The sequence below is a fragment of the Bos indicus genome, chromosome 26 (assembly GCF_029378745.1).
Source record: "Bos indicus isolate NIAB-ARS_2022 breed Sahiwal x Tharparkar chromosome 26, NIAB-ARS_B.indTharparkar_mat_pri_1.0, whole genome shotgun sequence".
NCBI classification, from domain to species: Eukaryota; Metazoa; Chordata; class Mammalia; order Artiodactyla; family Bovidae; genus Bos; species Bos indicus.
Genome location: NC_091785.1, coordinates 16,022,021 through 16,044,329, shown reverse-complemented (window position 1 = coordinate 16,044,329; position 22,309 = coordinate 16,022,021). Strand labels below are relative to the sequence as shown.

At 40.0% G+C, this 22,309-nt stretch overlaps 1 protein-coding gene across 1 annotated transcript in view; it reads right to left on the bottom strand.

Annotated features, from left to right (window-relative positions):
• LOC109553246 (cytochrome P450 2C19-like) overlaps positions 1-22,237 on the bottom strand; it is a 46,430-nt gene extending 24,193 nt beyond the window's left edge. The window contains exons 1-6 of the mRNA XM_070780396.1: positions 22,032-22,237; positions 19,666-19,815; positions 6,884-7,070; positions 5,699-5,796; positions 2,342-2,384; positions 164-305 (exon numbers count right to left, since the gene is read on the bottom strand). Coding sequence (XP_070636497.1) covers positions 164-305; positions 2,342-2,384; positions 5,699-5,796; positions 6,884-7,070; positions 19,666-19,815; positions 22,032-22,237 — 826 coding nt within the window. The remainder of the gene's footprint in view (positions 1-163; positions 306-2,341; positions 2,385-5,698; positions 5,797-6,883; positions 7,071-19,665; positions 19,816-22,031) is intronic.
• Positions 22,238-22,309: the final 72 nt, after the last annotated feature.

The following is a 22,309-nucleotide window of genomic DNA, read 5'->3' as shown; positions in this document are numbered from 1 at the left end:
TGTTCTCTTATTATTTAATGAAGGATCCCTTCATTAAATCTGAAAACATTAAGCTGCTCAAACAGAGATTTAAGTAATTCTCTAAGAGTAACAAGACGGAAAGCACTCCCAGTTTCTTTCCAGTAACTCTTCTGAAATCACCCTGACCACCATGTTATCATACCTATGACCTCTGGGTGCTTCAGCAGGAGGAGAAGCCCATATCCCAGGGTAGTGCTTGTTGTCTCTGTCCCAGCTCCAAACAAATCAAATATAGTAGCTGTCAAGCTTCCAAATGTAAAGTCCAATTGTTCATTGTGCTTTTCCTAGGAATGATTTGATACAATTATTTGACAGGTTAACTTTTCAGAATTACAGGTAATCCAAAATAACTCACATTATTTTAAAGTTAAGCCTATTTTATATATGTGTGTGTGTGTGTGCGCGCACTAAGTCGCTTCAGTCGTGTCTGACTCTTTGTGACCCTAGGGACTGTAGCCCGCCATGTAGCCTGTCCATGGGATTTTCCAGGCGAGAATACTGGAGTGGATTGCTGTGACCTGCTTCAGGGGATCTTCCCAACCCAGGGATCGAACCTACGTTTCTTATATCTCCTGTATTGGCAGACGGGTTCTTTACCACTAGTGCCACCCGGGAAGCCACACACACACACACACACACACACTGCAAGGTGCAATTTTAGAAAAAAAACTATTGTAGAATATAGCAAGAGATTATAGATCAGCTGACTCAAACATCAGTTTCTCATAACTTATTCCTCACTTGCCTAAAAGTCCCATTCATCAGCCTCTTTTGCATTTAGGTGAGCCAAGCAGGGGGCTTCCCTGGTGGCTCAGTGGTAAGGAATCCACTTGCCAATGTAGGAGACATGAGTTCGACCCCTGGGTTGGGACGATCCCCTGGAGTAGGAAATGGCAACCCACTCCAGGATTCTTGCCTGGGAAATTTCATGGACAGAGGAGCCTGGCGGACTACAGCCCATGAGGTCACAAAAGAGTCAGACACAACTTAGCGACTAAACAACAACAAGCAACACAGTTTTCGCCAGTGAGATACAAGCAGAAGGCTGTTGGAATTGTTTCCTCTATGCCCTCCTTCCTACCCAAAACAAATATTTGAAGGAGTTATTAGAATACACCAACATCATTTTGGGACAAGAAGTTTTAATAATGAGTGAGCCTGGCAGGCTACATTCCAAAGGGTCGCAAGGAGTCAGACACGACTGAGGCAACTTAGCTTACATGCCCATGAGCTCTATATACTCAGCATAAGTAAATAAAAATGGGAGGTATCTGAATCCCTGATATTTCAGGACTACTGTACTATTCCTCCACTGACAGAAGATTCTTTGTACATGAGATAAATATAGCCACTATTCGTTAAAGCGTTCATTAACAGGTTTTCTCTTATTTATAGATGAACAAAATCTTAATTAGTAGAAATAGATAAATTAGGGCCATAACATGAAAGATGTTATAAGCCTGAATCAAGATTTCATTATTCTCTTCTTTGTTAAAAATGTACATGAACTCAATACTGTCTGTATATTCACGATGAAGCTGAAATTGTACAAAAGCTAATACTGCAGCACAACCTAAAATGAACTATATGTAAATTATAATAAAGAGGATGGATTCACAAAGACAGTACAGGACCATCATGGTTGTATTCCACATGCAATGCAATTAGCAGCTTGACCTAAGAAACAAATGTAGGAATAAAAAGAATATACAGCTTGAAGCTACACTACAATCATAAAAACAGAAAGTTGAGGCTTTCTCTGCCCAAGGGGAAAAAAGGATGGGAAGGAGTAATGCAATGTCAAAGCTGACAAACTAAGTGAATGTCTCTCACAAATAAGGAGACAGACAGCAATAGAAAAGGACAAGTAATGCTGTTTTAGGATTGATGCGATGATGTGACACAGAATACATAACAAGCAGGCAGTTTTAAATACTGAGTAGAAGGGATCGTTAACATGCAAAAAAAAAAAAGCATATTTTGTAAACATGTCCCTAGACTAGCATTAATTTTATGATGCATTTATAATCTCCAGGGCCCCAGTGCCATGTCTATTATTATGTAAGAAACACAATTAAGACAGACTAAACTCACTGAATGTGTGCTCTTGTTAATTTTCCTCAGTAACAGTGTCATCACACAAGCTTTTGGCTTCTCAGTTCAAAATTACTCAAGTCAGTAAGAAAAGCAGTGCTCTCATAAAACAATATTAGTGTTTCCATTTCTTGAATTTGATTTTCAGATACAGTGGTTATGTGTACACAGCCTATCATTATTACACAAAACAATTCAAGAAAACCTAAATAAACAAATAACTTACCTTGTCATAGATCTGGACACTCAGTATTGTAGGGATGGCATTGCTAGAGTAATGTCACACAAAAGGCAGAGAGGAAGTTCTAGGAATCAGTCCATCCACTGAAACAGCTACTGGCCACGCACAAAGGGTCTGAGCAATTATTTTTGTACCCTGGAAATTAAACACTTGCAGCATCCAGGGGTATGCTTAGATAAATGTGTCTGGTACATAAATCGAATCAATGTTTTCTTAGGTCAGTCTCCCAGGCAATACAAATAAAAACAAAAATAAACAAACAGGACCTCGTCAAACTAGTAAGCTTTTGCACAACAAAGGAAACCATAAACAAAACGAAAAGACAACCTACAGAATGGGAGAAAAGTATTTGCAAATGATGTGATCAACCAGTGCTTAATTTTCAAAATATACAGCTCATACAACTCAACAACACAAATGTAAACAACCCAATTGAAAAACAGGCAGAAGACCTAACCAGACATTTCTCCAAAGAATACATACAGATGGTCAAACCAATGATCTAAATTCTGTATCCTTCAAAATTTCCTTAAAAAGTGAAGGAGAAATGAAGACTTTCTGAGCAAACGAGCAAACAAAATTGAGGGAATCTGTTGCCAGTTGAACTGGCTTGCAAAGAATGTTTTAAAAATCTTTAGAGAGAAGGAAAATCATATAGGTCAGAAACACGTCTACATAAAGAAAGGGTTATAAAGAAAGAATGAGTGACAGTAAAATAAAAAGTTTTGCTTATTTACTTTATTGCTCTAACAGATAAAAATTTGCAGAAAATAGTAACAGTATATTTGATTATGTAATGGTTATGGACATATATATAAATATATATAGACTTATATATGGACTTCCCTGGTGGCTCAGACGGTAAAGTGTCTGTCAACAATGCGGGAGACCTGGGTTTGATCCCTGGGTCGGGAAGATTCCCTGGAGAAGGAAATGGCACCCCACTCCAGTACTCTTGCTGAGAAAATCCGATGGACAGAGGAGCCTGGTGCAGGCTACTGTCCATGGGGTCACAAAGAGTCGGACATGACTGAGTGACTTCACTTACCCTTACCTTATGCTTATAGATAAGTGGAATGAACCACAGCAATGATATAAAGGATGGAAAGGAAGAAGTAAAATTATTTTTTATTATAAGAGACATTAACTTATAATGGAGACATTAACTTATAAGACATTATAAGAGACATTAACTTATAAGGCATTAACTTATAAAGTGGAATGGTGTTATTTGCAAGTGCATCAAAGCATTTAAATATGTGAGGCAAAACTGACAGAACTTCAAGAAATAGAAACAAAATGAATAAACTACTTCAGTTCAGATCAGTTCAGTTCAGTCACTCAGTTGTGTCTGATTCTTTGTGACCCCATGAACTGCAGCATGCCAGGCCTCCCTGCCCATCACCAACTGCCAGAGTTTACCCAAACTCATGTCCATTGAGTCTGTGATGCCATCTAACCATCTCATCCTCTGCCGTCCCCTTCTCCTCCTGCCCTCAATCTTTCCCAACATTAGGGTCTTTTCAAAAGAGTCAGCTCTTTGCATCAGGTGGCCAAAGTATTGGAGTTTGAGCTTCAACATCAGTCCTTCCAATGAACACCCAGGATTGATTTCCTTTAGGATGGACTGGTTGGATCTCCTAATACTTAAAATAAATTTAATCAAGGAAGCAAAAGATCTGTACACTGGAAACTATAAAAAAGAAAATGAAGAGGATCAATTAATGAAAGATATCCCATGTATATGAAAAGAAGAATTAATATTGTTAAAATGTCTATATTACCAAAAGCAATCTACAGATTCAATGAAATACGTATCAAAATAGAATTTTTCACAGAAATAGAAAAAAATTAAAATTCATATGCAAGGATTCCTCTGGTGGTCCAGTAGTTAAGAATCTGCCTACCAATGCAGCGGACATGAGTTCAGTCTCCAGTCCAGGAACATCCCACGTGCCATGAGGCAACTAAGCCCATGCACCACAACCACTGAGCCCAGGCACCCTAGAGCCTATGCGCCGCAACAAAAGAAGCCACCACAGTGAGAAGTCCATGCACCACAACTAGAGAATAGCTCCTACTTGCCAAAGCTAGAGAAAGCCTGCAGAGGAATGAAGACCCAGCGCAGTCAAAAGTCAATAATTTAAACAAATATTTTAATTCATATGGAACAACCAAGGACCCTGCATAGCCACTGCCATACTAAAAAAGAACAAGGGTGGAGGAATTGCACTTTCTGATTTCAAACTATATTACAAAGCTATAATAATCAAAACAGTATAAAAACAGCTACACAGACCAATGTAAAAGAATAAAGAACCCAGAAATTAATGGACAAATTTATGATCAACTTATCTCAAGATACATAATGTGGAGAGCACAATTTCTCAAAAATAGAGTGTTGGGAAAATTAGATCACCACCTGCAAAAAAAAAAGAATTTGAATCATTATTTTACAACATACAAAACATCACCTCAAAATGGACTGAAGACATAAACAAGACCTAAGCCATGAAACACCTAGAAGAAAGCAAAAAGGGAAAGCTTCTTTATATTGGTCTGGGCAATGATTTGTTCAATATGATACCAACAGCATAGGAAAAACAAGCAAAATTACAATATTTTTTCCTACCAGTAATCCTAGCCACAAGTACCCAGGAAGTGCAGAGTTCATCTTATGGCCCAGTCTGGCAGAGAAGCAAGTTCAAAATCCCACTCAGGCCCAGTCTGGAAGAGAAGCAAGTTCAAAATCCCATTCAACTCCTAAGCATAGCCTCCAGCATACGTGTATCAAAACAGCATATTGTACACATTAAATGGGCTTCTCCAGTGGCTCAGTGGTAAAGAATCTGCCTGCAATGCAGGAGACACAGGTTCGATCCCTGGGTCTGGAAGATCCCCTTGAGGAGGGCATGGCAACCCACTCCAGTATTCTTGCCTGGAGAATCCCATGGAGAGAGAAGCCTGGTGGGCTACAGTCCATAGGGTCCCAAAGAGCTGTACACAACTAAAGCAATTGAGCATGCATGCACACACACATTAAATACATAAAAAATTTCCAAGTTTTACTGAGGTATAACTGACAGGTAAAAATTTTTTAATTGAAATAGAAGAACTATCCAGACCAACTGGGCTTCTCTGATATACTCAGCTGGTAAAGAATCTGCCTGCAATGAGGGAGACCTAAGTTCAAACCTTAGGTTGGGAAGATCCCCGGAAAAGGAAACAGCTACCCACTCCAGTATTCTGGCCAGTATTCACATTAATTAGGCTAGCTTTAATAATTACAAAAAATTATAAAATACATATTGGCCACTATGTGGGTCAACAGGACCCCTGTACATTGCTCGTGGGAACATGACTACTGTAGTCACTGTGGAAAAGGCTGCCATACTGGGGGCCAGACCCAGCAGGATCCAGGGGTTTCGAAGGGGAGATGGCTTCAGCAATCAGGATACGATAGAGTTAAAGACATAAAGAGTGATCAAATAAGGATAGCTCAGTGAGAAAATTCAGTGGAGAAAAGAGGCTGAATAACTTGGTTTACATGGAAAGCTAATAAAATTCCAAAATAAGGAATTTGCATCACCTACGTAGGCCACAGGCATCCTCCCATTCTTCTGAAGCAGAGGAGACACTAAGGCCTCCCTGGACAGATCTTAGAAGCCCAGGCATAATTAGTAGGCTTGACGAGCCTCCACGCTCCAGATGGGAATTCAGCCAGAAGGTGAGAGAAAGAATGACATGGGGAGACCAAGTTTTGGTGAACAAGGCCCGCACTTTATTTTCCAAAGTAGTTTTTATGCCTTAAGTTGTGCATAGAGAATAATGGAGGAAGGGGTAGAGTCAGCAGTAAGCCAGGCTTTCTTCCTGCAAACTTATCATATGCAAAAGTTTAGGTGAATTACATCATCTTCTGGTCAAGAGGCCTGTTAACATTTTATGATCCTTTCTTCAGAAAACTTATTTTTCTCTAAAGGTGATTATTCTAAAGTCAGGCCCCACCCTCCGAAAGCATTAGATAAAGTTGCATTCCTATAGGGCAAAGGTGTGGTGGGCTATAATAAAAAAAGAATTAACTCAAGGGTCCAAGGTTACAAACATTAAAGCTACTACTTACATTCCTATACATCAATTATATTAATCAATACACTCTCAGGGACACAGTAGGTAAGGGATATGGAAACTTAGGAGCAAACATTGGCCCAACAAGTGAAAAACCCTTCACCAATACAATTTCTAATCAATCTTTTAACTGCTCAAAGGAATCTGTATTTATACAGTTTAGAAGATCTCATGCCTCTCACAGTTGGGAGACTCTGAACAATCACATGTGGCTGTAAGAACCTGTTCAGGCAGGCTAGAGGACTTCCAAAGGAGCTTGTAGGTTGAAACACTCTTGTCACACCCAGGAACTTTATTAACTGGAGCTATAAGTTAACTCTTTTTCAGACAGAGGTGGTGGGGGACAGCCCCCCATAAAGTCAGAGGTGTAGGTGAGAGCATAAAGCAGTAAAGTAGTCAGACTCTGGTTTTGGGGGTAGATGCTCGAGAATTTCCAGGGGGACTCCTGAGGCTCGATCCCGCCTTTGCGTATGCCGAGCCTCCTTCCTCACGACCTTTGCCACGGGTGGAGTTCCTCATGCTGGCTCCTGGCATCGCCAGTTCCTCAAAATTAGACATAAAATTGCCACATAGCTCATCAATTCTACTCCTATAAATACACCCCACAAAAATGGAAAAATGTCCATCAAAAACTTGTACACAAATGTTTACAGTAACACTATTCATAAAACTCAAAGACAGAAACAAAACAGATGTCCATCAATAGATGAATGGATTAAAAAATTATAATATGTGCAAAAATTCAATACTACTCATCCATAAAAGAAAATAACAAAGTACTGATACATGCAACTTAGATGAACCTCCTAAATACTATACTAGGTGAAAGAGCTAGAAACAAAAGGGACAATGCTGTGAGACCTTTCATATGATATATACATAATAGGCAAATTCATAGAGATATAAAGCAGATAACAGGTTAACACAAGATGTGTTAGTGATCATTTACTGGTAGCATATGTTCCTGCAGAATGATGGAAAAGTTTTGAAATTAGAGACAGCAAGTAATCACACAATACTGTGAGTGCAATAAATACCACTAAATTGTACACTTTAAATGGATAACTGTATGGTATGTGAATTTCATCTTATTTTTTAAAATGACATTACGCCACAAACTGATCTACAGATTTCCTACAATCCCTACCAAAATCACTACTGTCTTCCTGGCAAAAATTGATGAGTTTATCCTATAATTAGTCTGAAAATTCAGGGCACTCAGAATAGCCAAAATATTCTTAAAAATTAACAACAAAGTTAGAGGACTCACACTTCTCAATTTCAAAGCTAACTATAATACAATGCTAGTAATTAAGAAGAACAGATAATATGTTATGGCATAATATTTTCATATAGACGATTGGAAAAGATTTGAGATTACACAAATAAACCCTTCCACTGATTTTTGACAAGGGTGCCATGATGGTTCGTGTGAGGAAAACAGTCTTTTCAACTAATGGTGCAGGGTTCAGAGTCTCGGATACCAGCCTCGAACTCCATATCTATGACAATTCATTTTACTTTACATTCAATTAAGGCTTCTCTCTTTCATTCACCTACTCTTTCCCATCATACACCTTTGCACCTCTATATACACTATTCATCCATCTGAAATTCCTTTCCTTCTCCTTCATGCAAACATATTACATTTATTTTCAACCACCTGACATGCAGATTAAGTCCAGTCCAGTCCAGCTAGATTAAGCCATTCTCTTCCATTCCCTCAAACAGTGTGTGCAGAGATCATGCCCATCTTCATATTATACTACAATATTTGTATTTTATACCTTGTTTGTAATTATTTATTTTTCACCTGAAGAGTCATTCTGACTCTTCTTGGGTATACTCAGTTCAGCTCAGTTCAGTCGCTCAGTCGTGTCCTACTCTTTGAGACCCCATGAATCACAGCATGCCAGGCCTCCCTGTCCATCACCAACTCCCAGAGTTCACTCAAACTCACATCCATCAAGTTGGTGATGCCATCCAGCCATCTCATCCTCTGTCGTCCCCTTCTCCTCCTGCCCCCAATCCCTCCCAGCATCACGGTCTTTTCCAATGAGTCAACTCTGTCAACTCTTCACATGAGGCGGCCAAAGTATTGGAGTTGCAGCTTTAGCATCAGTCCTTCTGATGAACACCCAGGACTGATCCCCTTTAGGACTGGTTGGACCTCCTTGCAGTCCAAGGGACTCTCAAGAGTCTTCTCGAACACCACAGTTCAAAAGCATCAATTCTTCAGCGCTCAGCTTTCTTCACAGTCCAACTAGTACCCAAAAAGCAAGATCAATTTTTCCATTTATTTAAAAGTTAAATACTGTATCTTTCATAATGTTTAGTGCATACAATACACGCACACAATAGACACTTAAAATGCTTATTGGCATTACTTACTTGGTCACTGAAACTTTCCTAGTAAATTCAAAACTATTCAATGAATTGCAAAATGCGCAAGCAATCAAAGAACTGAGCTGTCATTAACATTTTACCTGCTCCATTTTGATCAGAAAACAATCAATAACGTCTCGAGGATTGTTAATGTCCAGGGATGCTTGGTGTTTCCTTATTTGCTCCAAAAAATAATTTTGTGAATAAGCAGCATTTTTAAGTACTCTGTTATGACTCCCAGAGAAACAATCTAGGAGAGCAGGGCAAGTATTGCAGATCTAGAAGACAAAGCAGTAGTTTCTTAAATAAAAAACACTTAGTGAAGACTTATTTAATATGCCAAGCCCTGGTTAACAACTGTGGTATAAATATTAATATAATATGGTCTCTGTATTGAGAGAAATTTTCACTTCACAAATACATAATTCTCTATGTTGACAGATGTATTTGAAGGAGAAAATTATGACCCTGGATCAAATATGATAATTTTTTCCTATATTCATATATCATGTTTATATGAGTATAGGCTTCCCTTGTGGCTCAGATGGTAAGGAGTCTGCTTGCAATGCAGGAGACCTGGATTCGATCTCTGAGTCGGGAAGATCCCCTGGAGGAGGGCATGGCAATCCACTCCAGTATTCTTGCTTGAAGAATCCCATGGACAGAGAAGCCTGGCGGGCTACAGTCCATGGGGTCACATAGAGTCGGGCATGACTGAGTGACTAACACATACACACATATGTTGACAGATGCATTTGAGGGAGAAAATTATGACCATGGATCAAATATGGTAATTTTTTTCCTATATACATATATCATGTTTATTGCATAAATGCATTTTTATCTCAATTCTCTCATATTTTACCTCAATTCTTCCTTACCATCATGATATATAGGATGACATGAAATACTATGATTTACATTTGTAGATGATAAGAGAATTTAAACAACCTGGAAAGAACACAGAGCTGGTCTTTGATGTTTCTACTTCTGCCTCGTATACTCAAACATAAAATCAATATTTTAGGGCTGAAAGGATCCTAAAGAACCAGGAAACACAACAATATTTTATGGATAAAGTAACTGGGCACCAGAGGAATTAAGTGATTTCTGTGATGTCTCTTAGGCAGAGGGTAGAACATAGCTTAGCACAGGGTACGCCTGTAGTGTTTGTTTATGTTTCTTATACACACAAAAACAATCATTTTGTCATTCCCAAAGCAATTACCTTGTAGGTTAAGATGCCAAATGAAGCATCAAGATCTCCCTCCTATCCTAGTTGTCCTGTGCTAGCACTCTCCCCTTTGAAGGAGATATTCTCCTCCTTACTAAATGCAGATATTTCTGTCAACTCATGTGCTTAAGTAGCAACTGTGTGTGTGTGTGTGTGTGTGTGTGCTAAGTTACTTCAGTTGTGTTTGACACTTTGTGACCCCATGAACTGTAGCCTGACAGTCTCCTCTGTCCATGGGATTCTCCAGGCGAGAATACTGGAGTGGGTTGCCATTCCCACCTTCCTGACCCAGGGATGGAACCTGCATCTCTCACATCTCCTGCACTGCAGATGGATTCTTTACCCATGAGCCACTGGGAAAGCCCTAAATAGCAACTAAGTGGTATGAAATTAAAGTATCTCCTTCCATATCAATAAACAAGAAACGTCATAGCCATTAGTGATTTCTGGCCTCCAAATGTAAATGAGGGCTCCCAAAACTGAGATCTGACAGATGCTGCCACCCCCCCAAGATGACTGCTGAGGAGCTGGGGGAAGGCAAGAAGAAATTCAAAGAGGCTGCCACTCCTCCAGGTGAAAAAGGAAACCGGATTTGGCCCCAGAGAGCTGACGTGCATATGAAAGGAATGAATTCAGTGATCCGAGAGGCTTGCATCTTCTCATACACAGAATGCTAAATTCCTTAACTTGATATCTGATCTTTGATGTTCAGACTGCTTGCTCCCTTTGTTGCAAACATATATATAGTCTGACTCCCCCTCCTGCCTCCTTGGAGCAATTTTCTCAGATGTGGTCACCCGCACTCAGAGTCCTAACCATGCCCACCAAATAAAATAACTCTCTACTTTCAAGATGTAACTATATTTTTTTAGTCAACAGTGGAGATTGAATGACAAGACTTGTGAGTAATGGGAGCCTTTCCAGAAGGACCTAGAAGTCCTTCAATTGCTGCAGGCATCCCTTTGGAGAAGTTACCAAAGTAGTTTCTGGAAGTTGGTGTGAAAAACCACTGAACAGTGTCAACAGGACTGAACTGCAGTTCTGTTTTCTGGGCAAGCATTTTCTTGTCTATCATCAAAGGGCTCAACCATCAGCCCCAGATGAGCACTCCATGATGCTAAGCTCTAGGCAGGACTGTACTCTTCACAATTTCACCTCACAGTTTGGTGTATAGAGATCTGGACCTCATGGAGAAAACAGCAGAAATGATTGTTAGGGGAAGCACATTGATTGAAACAGCCCACCCTGGCCAGGCACCATAGTAACCATTTGCATGAGCTGTTTTATGACACGAGGTTCCTGGTAAGGAACAGGGAACTAATAAGCCTCCACCAACCAGAAGAGTTCTGGAAAGGTCAAAAGGAGACACCACCTGTGTTGGGGATTTTCTCCCCGGGACTTGGAAGCGACGAACCTGAAAGAAGGACACTCAGACAGTCTCTTGCAAGGACTGACAAGTTTATTTCTGTAGTCAAGCCTTTTTATAGAAGCAGGAACAAAGAGCTTAGAGTATACAGCCAGCAGAACGCGTACGGGGTTAACACCTAATCAGTAAAAATATTTCAAGGACAGTGTGCTCTAAGTGACCCATGTGCTTATCCCATAACCCGTTTCTCAAGCAACATCCTTAATGTTTATTATTAAATCTTGGCGCCAGGCATAACCAAAGACGGGAGATGTTTTTCTGCCCGAGCATATCAAGCCGGGGTATTTCTGGCCCTTCGCCATTTTCCCAAGGACTTCCTCCAACCGGCTATTTTGTACTGGGCTTCCCAACAACCTGTCCGACCACCTCCCAGAATCCTTCTCTCTGACATCCATCTTGGCTGAACAAGGCATACACCACCAGGAGGGACTCTGAGTCAGAATGATTGGCTAAGGACAACCTGGAAACTAATCCCATCACTGTAAAACCCAAGACTGCAAGCCATTTTGTTAGGGGAAGCACACTGAAACTGCCCACCCTGGCCAGGCACCATAGTAACTATTTGCATGAGTTGTTTTATGACAGGAGATCTTGATAAGGAATACGGAACTAATAAGTATGGGAAAGGTTGAAAGGAGACACTGCATGTCTGTCCACTTCCCAGAATCCCTCTCACTAGCATCCATCTTGGCTGAGCAATGCGTGCGCCACCAGGAAAGACTCTGAATTAGAATGATTGGCCAAAGACCACCCAGAAACTAATCCCATCACCATAAAACCCAAGACTTCCAGCCACGAGGCAGAGCTGTTCTCCTGGGTTCCCTTACCCTACTGCTCTCCACCCGGGTGCCCTTTCCCAATAAAATCTCTTGCTTTGTCAGCACATGTGTCTCCTCGGACAATTCATTTCTGAGTGTTAGACAAGAGCCCAGTTTTGGGTCCTGGAAGGGGTCCCCCTTCCTACAACAATTTGACAGAGCAGTTCTGGGTTCCCTTACACTACTGCTCTCCACCCGGGTGCCCTTTCCCAATAAAATCTCTTGCTTTGTCAGCACATGTGTCTCCTCAGACAACTCATTTCCGAGCGTTAGACAAGAGCCTAGTTTCAGGCCGTGGAAGGGGTCCTCCTTCCTACAACAATTCCTCAAGAAGAAAGGACCTTGGCCTCACCTGAACTTATGGAGAGCTCAGAATCCTAAAGTTTTCATTCAACTTTTCCATTAGACTTAGAAAAGTCTGATCTTTATAATCAAAACGGTTCTGGAAAATAATGGAGCAGATCACATTGCAGGGAGCACAGCACAGGATGAAAGTGGGATTGCAGGGTGAGGCTAAAAAATCAGAAACAATTTTAAGACACCATTGAAGTATACAGATGAAACATTTGGTGTTTGTGATAACATGTGAAAGTTGTTTTAGAAACTTTAAACAATATCATATCTATGAATACCCTTAACAAATATTCCACAAGCATAAAATCAATACTTCACTTTTAACTTAAAATGAGTAGATTTCAGCACAGGTAATTAAATAATGGGTTTTTTATTTAAAAAACATTTTTCACATGTTTTTTATTATTCAATTCACTTCCGCTGCCTTTTCTTGTACCCTTTTCACCCAAGATGACTGTTAATTTGAAGAGAAAATGGCGAAAATTAAAGAGGTCATTTAAAAATACCAAAATACCAAAAAAAAATTAAAAATTTTAGTAACTAAAATTATGAGTGCTGACTATCATCTGTCTGGAAAGCCTGTAGGAAATTAAGCACTGATATACAAAGGAGAATAATTAGGGACCTCAAAATATTTTTTGCTTAATGAACAGCTGAAAGAATCACATGTAGAATCAGAAGAGGAGAAGCTAACATGAGAGAGCTGTGGTTCATGAGGTTCAAGCCTCTGGGCTCATTGAATTCATTCCTTTCATATGCACCTTTAGCTATCTGGAGCCAAATCCTGTTTCTTGATTGTTTACATCCTTAATTCCTGGTTTACAGTCAGAGGTGGCAGATGTGGCAAATGGCTGCTTCCTGCATCCACCGCCCCCGCCCCCACCACCACCACCACCACACTCCCAGCTCCTCAGCAATCACCGTGAGGGGTGGTGGCATCTGTTGGATCACAGGCATTGTGGTCCCTTTTGAGAGCCCTCACTTTTGGAGGCCCAAAATCGCTGAAGGCTGTGACATTTCTTGCCCTCCAATATGGCAAGAAATATTTCATTTCACAGTTTTAATAAATTCTCATTTTTTCCCCATCATTTAAATCAAGTTAATCATATTTCCAATGAAGGGCTCACTGTTTTTTTTTTTTTTATCTGAAGTATAGCTGAGTTACAATATATTAGTTTAAGGTGTACAACTGAAAATGCGATTCAATACTCTTTATTGGTGAACTTAATATATATGAGTGGGAATTTAAAGCACAGGAAGAGAAAAGGAAAAAATGTAGCTCAAAAAGTCAGTCACTGAAATCAAGCAAGATCTCTAAAACAAAGGAGACTCAGTTGGGGGAGGCAACCAGCTCTTTATCTAGTCCTGTGGCTGTTTATCTGAGACAGTCAGGTTTGGATGCCCCTTTGAAATGGATGCCTCAGCCATCAAGGATCAAATCTGACACTTGCATTACAAAATAGTGGGAAAATTGTCAAGATTTATATATACTCCAAACCCACTCCAGTGTTCTTGCCTGGAGAATCCCAGGGACGGGGGAGCCTGGTGGGCTGCCGTCTATGGGGTCGCACAGAGTCGGACACGACTGAAGCGACTTAGCAGCAGCATATATACTCCAAATTAGAAAATGCAAATCAGAAGCAAGAAATATCACCTATTCTATCTGTTAGAAAAGGGGAAGTCGCTCAGTCGTATCCGACTCTTTGTGACCCCATGGACTGCAGCCCACCAGGTTCCTCCGTCCATGGGATTTTCCAGGCAAGAGTATTGGAGTGTGGTGCCAATAGGCACTATCCAAAAAAAAAAAAAAAGAAGGATGAAGGGATAGAAGGAAGGAGAGGGAGGGAGTGGAGAAGAAAATAACAACTGTTGGTGAGGGTGGGGAGGTAGAATACTACTACCAGAAGCTCCTATGCAAAACACTAGGATGGTTTCCCAAATAATTAAAACTAGAATTACCATATTACCCAGCAATCCCCTTTCTGAGTTTCTATTCAAAAGAACTGATGCAAACTTTCAAAGTGATATTTGTATTTCCATAACCTTAAAAGTTGAGGTAAAACAATCTAAATAGCCCCCAATGATTAATGAATAAAAAAAACATATAAATATAAATACTGGAATAGTATTCAGCCATAAAAATGAAACAAATCTTCCCACATGATACAACATAGATGAACCTTGAGCCAACTGTACTTAGTGAAAAAAGCCAATCACAGTAGGACAAAGGATTCATGATTCCCCTTAGATGAAGTATCTAAATGAGTCAAACTTACAAAAACAAAAAGTATCCATTTGGCCAAAAACTTCCTTTGTTGAAGTAAAAAGAAAAGACATCTTTCATTTTCACCAAGGACTTTATTGAACAACATATTCACCGTTTGTTCCCCTACCTTCTGCAATTTTTCACGCAACTTCATACTTCCATCTTCCTAAAACTTTTTGGTTTTGAGCAAAGAAATGTTCCAGGTGTCTTTTACAGTCTTCCAGGGAACTGAAAATTTTTGCATTAAGAGAATTTTGTATATGTACCACAGCTTTCTTAGCCATTCATCTGCTGATGGACATCTAGGTTGCTTCCATGTCTTGGCTATTATAAACAGTGCTGCGATGAACATTGGGGTACACGTGTCTCTTTCCCTTCTGGTTTCCTCAGTGTGTATGCCCAGCAGTGGGGTTGCTGGATCATAAGGCAGTTCTATTTCCAGTTTTTTAAGGAATCTCCACACTGTTCTCCATAGTGGCTGTACTAGTTTGCATTCCCACCAACAGTGTAAGAGGGTTCCCTTTTCTCCACACCCTCTCCAGCATTTATTATTTGTAGACTTTTGGATCGCAGCCATTCTGACTGGTGTGAAATGGTACCTCATAGTGGTTTTGATTTGCATTTCTCTGATAATGAGTGATGTTGAGCATCTTTTCATGTGTTTGTTAGCCATCTGTATGTCTTTTTTGGAGAAATGTCTATTTAGTTCTTTGGCCCATTTTTTTGATTGGGTCGTTTATTTTTCTGGAGTTGAGCTGTAGGAGTTGCTTGTATATTTTTGAGATTAGTTGTTTGTCCGTTGCTTCATTTGCTATTATTTTCTCCCATTCTGAAGGCTGTCTTTTCACCTTGCTAATAGTTTCCTTTGATGTGCAGAAGCTTTTAACAATGGAGTATTACTCAGCCATTAAAAAGAATACATTTGAATCAGTTCTAATTAGGTGGATGAAACTGGAGCCTATTACACAGAGTGAAGTAAGCCAGAAGGAAAAACATAAATACAGTATACTAACGCATATATATGGAATTTAGAAAGATGGTAACAATAACCCGGTGTACGAGACAGCAAAAGAGACACTGATGTATAGAACAGTCTTATGGACTCTGTGGGAGAGGGAGAGGGTGGGAAGATTTGGGAGAATGGCAATGAAACATGTAAAATATCATGTAGGAAACGAGTTGCCAGTCCAGGTTCGATGCATGATGCTGGATGCTTGGGGCTGGTGCACTGGGACGGCCCAGAGGGATGGTATGGGGAGGGAGGAGGGAGGAGGGTTCGGGATGGGGAGCACATGTATACCTGTGGTGGATTCATTTTGATATTTGGCAAAACTAATACAATTATGTAAAGTTTAAAAATAAAATAAAATTAGAGAAAAAAAAAAAAGAGAATTTTGTAAAAACCAAAATAAATTGATATCCAAAGGTGCAATGTCCAGTGAGTATGGCAGCTGAATCAGAACTTCCCAGCCGAATTTTAAAAGTTTCTTCCTGGTCATCAAAGAAACATGTGGTTTTGCATTATCCACATGGAGATTTATGCATTTTCAGTTGAGTAATTCCAGACATTGTTCACCAAGTGCTAACTGGAAGCAGTACTTGTGGGAATTAATAGTTTGGTTTTCCAGAAGGAGCTCATAATAGAGTTTCATCATAAACATAACATTACCTTCTTTGCATGAAGACCGGCCTTTGGTGTGGTTGATGGTGATTCATTTTGCTTGCTTCATAATCTCTTCCATTCCACATTATTTTTCAGTGTCCACTTTTCATCACTGATCATAATTTGTTTTAAAAATGAATGTTTTTATTACGTTTAAGTAGAGAGTTGCATGTGGAAATACGGTCAAGGTTTTTTTCCCATACCTTATGTGGAACCAAATCATCTATGTGATTAACATAACCAAACTGGTGCAAATGATTTTCAATGCTTAACTTGGATATTTTTAGTATGTTGTCTGTCTTCCACCTGGATTGTTCTCAATAATTGATCACTATCAACTTCAGTTGATCTACCTTATCAGGAATTATCATCCAGCAAGAAATCTCCAACATGAAAATTTGCAAACCATTTTTCACATGTTCGATCCATTATAGCACCTTCTCCAAACATTACACAAACCCTTTTTGTGCTTCAGTTACGTTTTTACCTTTCTTGAAATAATAAAGCATCACATGGCAAAAAAGTTGCATTTTCTTCCATCTTCAATATTCAAATAGCTACACAAAAATTCACTTTCTGCCATTAGCATGGTATCATCTGCATATATGAGGTTGTTATTTCTCCTGGCAATCTTGATTCCAGATTGTGATTCATCCAGCCTGGAATTCACACCAGGGAATCCCGAACTCTGCATAGAAGTTAAATAAGCAGGGTGACAATATACAGCTTTGTTGTACTCCTTTCCCAATTTTTAACAGTATGTGTTCCATTTCCGCTTCTAATCATTGCTTCTTGACCTGTATACAGGTCTCTGAGGAGATGAGTAAGGTGGTCTGGTATTACCATTTCTTTAAGAACTTTCCATAGTTTGTTGTGATCCACACAGTCAAAGGCTTTAGTGTAGTCAATAAAGAAGAAGTAGATGTTTTTCTGGAACTCCCTTCCTTCTCCATGATCCAAAAAATGTTGGCAATCTGATCTGTTTCAGATTGCCTTCCTCTACCTCTTCAAAACCCAACTTGTACATCTGGAAGTTCTCAGCTCACATACTGCTGAAGCCCAGCTTGAAGAATTTTGTGCATCACCTTGGTAGCATATGAAATTGTATGGAAGTCTGAACATTCTCTGGTATTGCCTTTCTTTGGGATTGGAATGAAAACTGACCTTTTCCAATCCTGTGCCCACTGCTGAGATTTCCAAATTTACTGATATACTGAGTGCAGCACTTTAACAGCAATCATCTTTAGGATTTTAAATAGCTTAGCTGGAATTCCCTTACCTCCATTAACTTTGTAGTAATGCTTCCTAAGGCCCACTTGACTTCACACTCCAGGATGTCTGGCTCTAGTTAGTGACCACACCATTGTGGTTATTCAGGTCATTAAGACCTTTTTTGTACAGTTCTTCTGTGTATTCTTGCTACCTCTTCTTAATCTCTTCTGCTTCTGTTAGGTCCTTACCATTTCTGTCCTTTATTGTACCCATCTTTGCATGAAATGTTCCCTTGTCATTCCAGTTTTCTTGAGGAGATCTTCTATTATTTTCCTCTCTTTCTTTGCATTGTTCATTCAAGAAAGCCTTTTTATTTCCCCTTGCTATTCTCTGGAACTCTGCATTTAGTTGGGTATATCTTTCCCTTTCTCCCTTGCCTTTCACTTCTTTTCTTTCCTCAGCTATTTTTAAAGCCTCCTCAAACAACCACTTTGCCTTCTTGCATTTCTTTTCCTTTGGTATGATTTTGGTCACTGTCTCTTGTACAAGGTTACAAACTTCCATCCATAGTTATAATGTGCACTTAATTTGTTAAGATCATAGATCTCATGTTATATCATTTTTTTACTACAAATTTTTGTAAAATGTTGGAACAAATGGTTAAGGTATGGAATTATGCCAGGCTTCATTAAGGAGCTTCTACACCAGGTTCCTTTTAAATTATAGAGATCTAAGTTTAAAACAACTTTTATTTTGGCTAGATAGATAAAGGGTAATTTTGAAAGCCTTGGGCATTTCTTTGTCAATATGTGATTCACAGTAAATCCAATTCAAGTCTTTCATTTAATATAGAATAAAGAATTTTAAAACAGAATAATTTGAAATATGAGCTTAAAATCAGAGTCCTTGTGATAACCATTGTACAAGTCATTACACCTAGTAGTGGGAAGTAAATAATTACTATACATTTGTTACCAAAATCCAGTAAAGAGGGGGCAATGTTTAGAAAACTGAAAGCAAAGCCAAATTTCATTCAGAGAACACCAGGTAGCAGTTACTGATAATCCTAAAGTCGAGTTAAACCAAACATTTTCCAACTTGGTATTTGTGTATTTTGCAGAATTATGATGCAGCAAGTATTTATTCAAAATTTATAAATAACTGTATATATAAATCAGTATACTAAGTATTAAGTAACAAGAAATAATGAAAGCTGATATTTTTAAATGGTACCATCTGCACAGAGAAATCAAAATTGATAAGAACTGTACTAAGATATGCCTAAGAAAATAAAACCATAGACAGTATTACTCTTGGTCAGAACTACAGGCCTGGGCTCTCAGATGCATCTGTGATGCTTAATATATAAATATAGTTCAATTATATAATATACAAGTCACACGTTTCATGCTACATAAGAGCATGATGAGGTCATTCCAACCCTGTCCACTTAACAAATATTCCCTGCTGAAAGGCTCTGATATAGACAACCACATTTATGCTATGGTAAAACAATGTTATCTAATGCTTTCAGGAAGTAATTCAAAACCATTCCTTGTGAATTCTGACTTGAAAAGAAGTTCAGGATTACAATTAAATAACCAATATCCACACTGCACGCACAGTTATGGGAGTACACATATGACAAGCACAGATACACAAAACCTCCCTTGGCTTTCTCTTCTTCACACTTCCCCCCTCCACAGAAGGGCTGACAACCACAACCCATGTGAAAGATGTGGCCTCTCCTGAAATGTTTCCAAGGATGTCAACAGAGAAGATAGCAGTCTGTTAAGGTCAGACTTACAGAGCACAGAATCACCCACCGTTGGTTTTTCGCAGCTCCTCCACCAGGCAGCGCGCTTCCTCTTGAACGCGGTCCTCGACGCTCTACTCCCCCATCCTGAAATTCCGCAGCGTCACGAGGGAGAAGCGCCTGGTCTCCTTCCATCTCTTCCCGCTGCTGAAGAGGATTCCTGCCGGGAGGAGAAACAGAAACTAGGAGGGAGGCCCTAGGCAAGGAGGAGTGAGTTACAGTTGGCAGCCTTTCAGGTAGACCAACATCTACTGCCAGGTTCTTCAAATTCCTCTAATCTACCCTCTCCACCCCCAATGCCAATGCTGAACACACACACAAGTACAGCTACCATGGCCTTTACTAATTCTTTCAGGCAATGGGAGACTGCCTCTTCCAGAGAACTCTTCTCCCAAATCAGAGTTTCCTTCACTGCTTCATATCCATACAACACCACGGTGGGCTTCATGCCAAAATACACAGTGAACACAGGGCCACAGACTTCTGAGAGCTGGGAAAGGAGGTGCATGTAATAGCAAAATAGGTCACAACTTGATAAAATATAATACCTGACTCAGAATATATTATCATCACACTTTTACATTTCTATTCTTCCACAAACAGCCTAACATATTTCTGAATACATAAGTATTATAGTAATTGTTACAGTTTCCACTTAGATGGGACTCAAGTAACTGGTACACAGATTGTAATTAATCCACATATCAACACCATCAGCAGGTTTATTTGCCCCAACTTATAAATAAGGAAACTGAGGTTGAGGATTTCAATTCATTTCCAGAGTTCCATGGATATATATAGAAGATTCAAAATTGAAACCCTTCTTATCAATCTCTGATTCTTGAGCAATGTATCAACCCTCCAGGCCCACCTTTAAACCAACAGCCACCTGCCTGCTTCAGAAACACCACAGGGCAGTCATTAGAATTCTGAATCTGTAGCCCAAAGATGAATATTAGAAATCTGTATTTTAAAAAATAAGTGCAGATAACTCTAATGCCCAGGACAGTTTGAGATCCACTGGTATTAGTAAAACAGAAACAACAGAAGCATCATAGAGGCAGTGCCAGGACATGCAGCATCTCATGGAAGAACAACTTCTTCCAGACTGCAGCATTCACAGGGTACAGACACCAGCTTCCTCAAGAATGTAAATCAATGCTCTTGCCACCAACTGGGCCCTGACTGACAACTTTTTCTTTCATTCACTCATGCTGGCTCTGATTCCAAGCTAATTTCTTAACCTCAAGCACAATGCCCTTTTTCAGAAAAGTCCTATTTTTCTGGCCATCTGAAGGAAACACATAGCTTATATAGTATATGACTTCTGGAAGAAAATCTTAAATCACAAAACACTTCACTTACCATTTACCTTCTGTCCCAAATCATAGCAAATGGCTATGAAACAAAGAAGGGAAGCAATACTCCCAGCTTTTGACACTTTTATTTCAACCATACAAAGAGCTAAACATTTCTCTACTCACAAACTCTACTTTGTCCCTCTATTTATGACAATGACAAGGCAAGAAAAGTAACAGTATTTACAGGGACTAATTTGCTACACAAGGACCTATTTTGACAATGTGCCCCCAGAAATATGTATTAGTATCATATGTGTGTGTTAGTCAGCTCAGTTCAGTCGCTCATTCATGTCCAACTCTTTGCGACCCCAAGGACTGCAGCACGCCAGGCTTCCCTGTCCATCAGCAACTCCCAGAGCTTGCTCAAACTCATATCCATCAAGTTGGTGATGCCATCCAACCCATTTCATCGTCTGTTATCCCCTTCTCCTTCTGCTTTCAATCTTTCCCAGCATCAGGGTCTTTTCCAGTGAGTCAGTTCTTCACATCAGGTGGCCAAACTATTGGAGTTTCAGCTTCCAATGAATATTCAGGACTGATTTCCTTTAGGATTGACTGGCGTATCAGTCAGTCATGACCAACCCTTTGCGACCCCATGGACTATAGCCTGCCAAGCTCCTCAGTCCATGGAATTCTCCTGACAAGAATACTGGAATGGGTAGCCATTCCCTTCTTCAGGGGATCTTCCTGACCCAGGGATGGGATCGAACCCTGGTGTCCCACATTGTAAGCAGATTCTTTACTCTCTGAGCCACCGTGCGTGCATGCTAAGTTGCTTCAGTCGTGTCCAACTCTTTGTAACCCTATGGACTGTAGCCTCCTCTGTCCATGGGATCCTCCAGGCAAGAACACTGGGGTGGGTTGCCGTGCCTTCCTCCAGGGGATCTTCCCAACCAGGGATCAAACCTGAGTCTCTTAAGTCTCCTGAATTGACAGGCAGGTTCTTTACCACTAGCACCACCTGGGAAACCCCAGGGCAGCCCATTAGTGTCATAACTGGGCTTAATTTACTTACTGTTTGCTAGCCACTGGAGGAGCATAAAACCTACTTACATCACTTAAGGATTTGCTGATGTCATTAACATCTAACTGTAGGGTATTTCCAAGAATTGGGAGAGGAGTAGGTCCGGGCAGGAGCTTCCCTTTCCCAGAGCTCTGTTTCCAGAGGGACAGGAGAAGCAGACAGGAGAAATAGAGCACCAGGACCACAGCCAGATCCATCGACACCTTCTCTTCTCATTCTGAAGATTGTGAGCCTGAAATGTAAAGCTTTTATAACAGTCTCTGCTAATT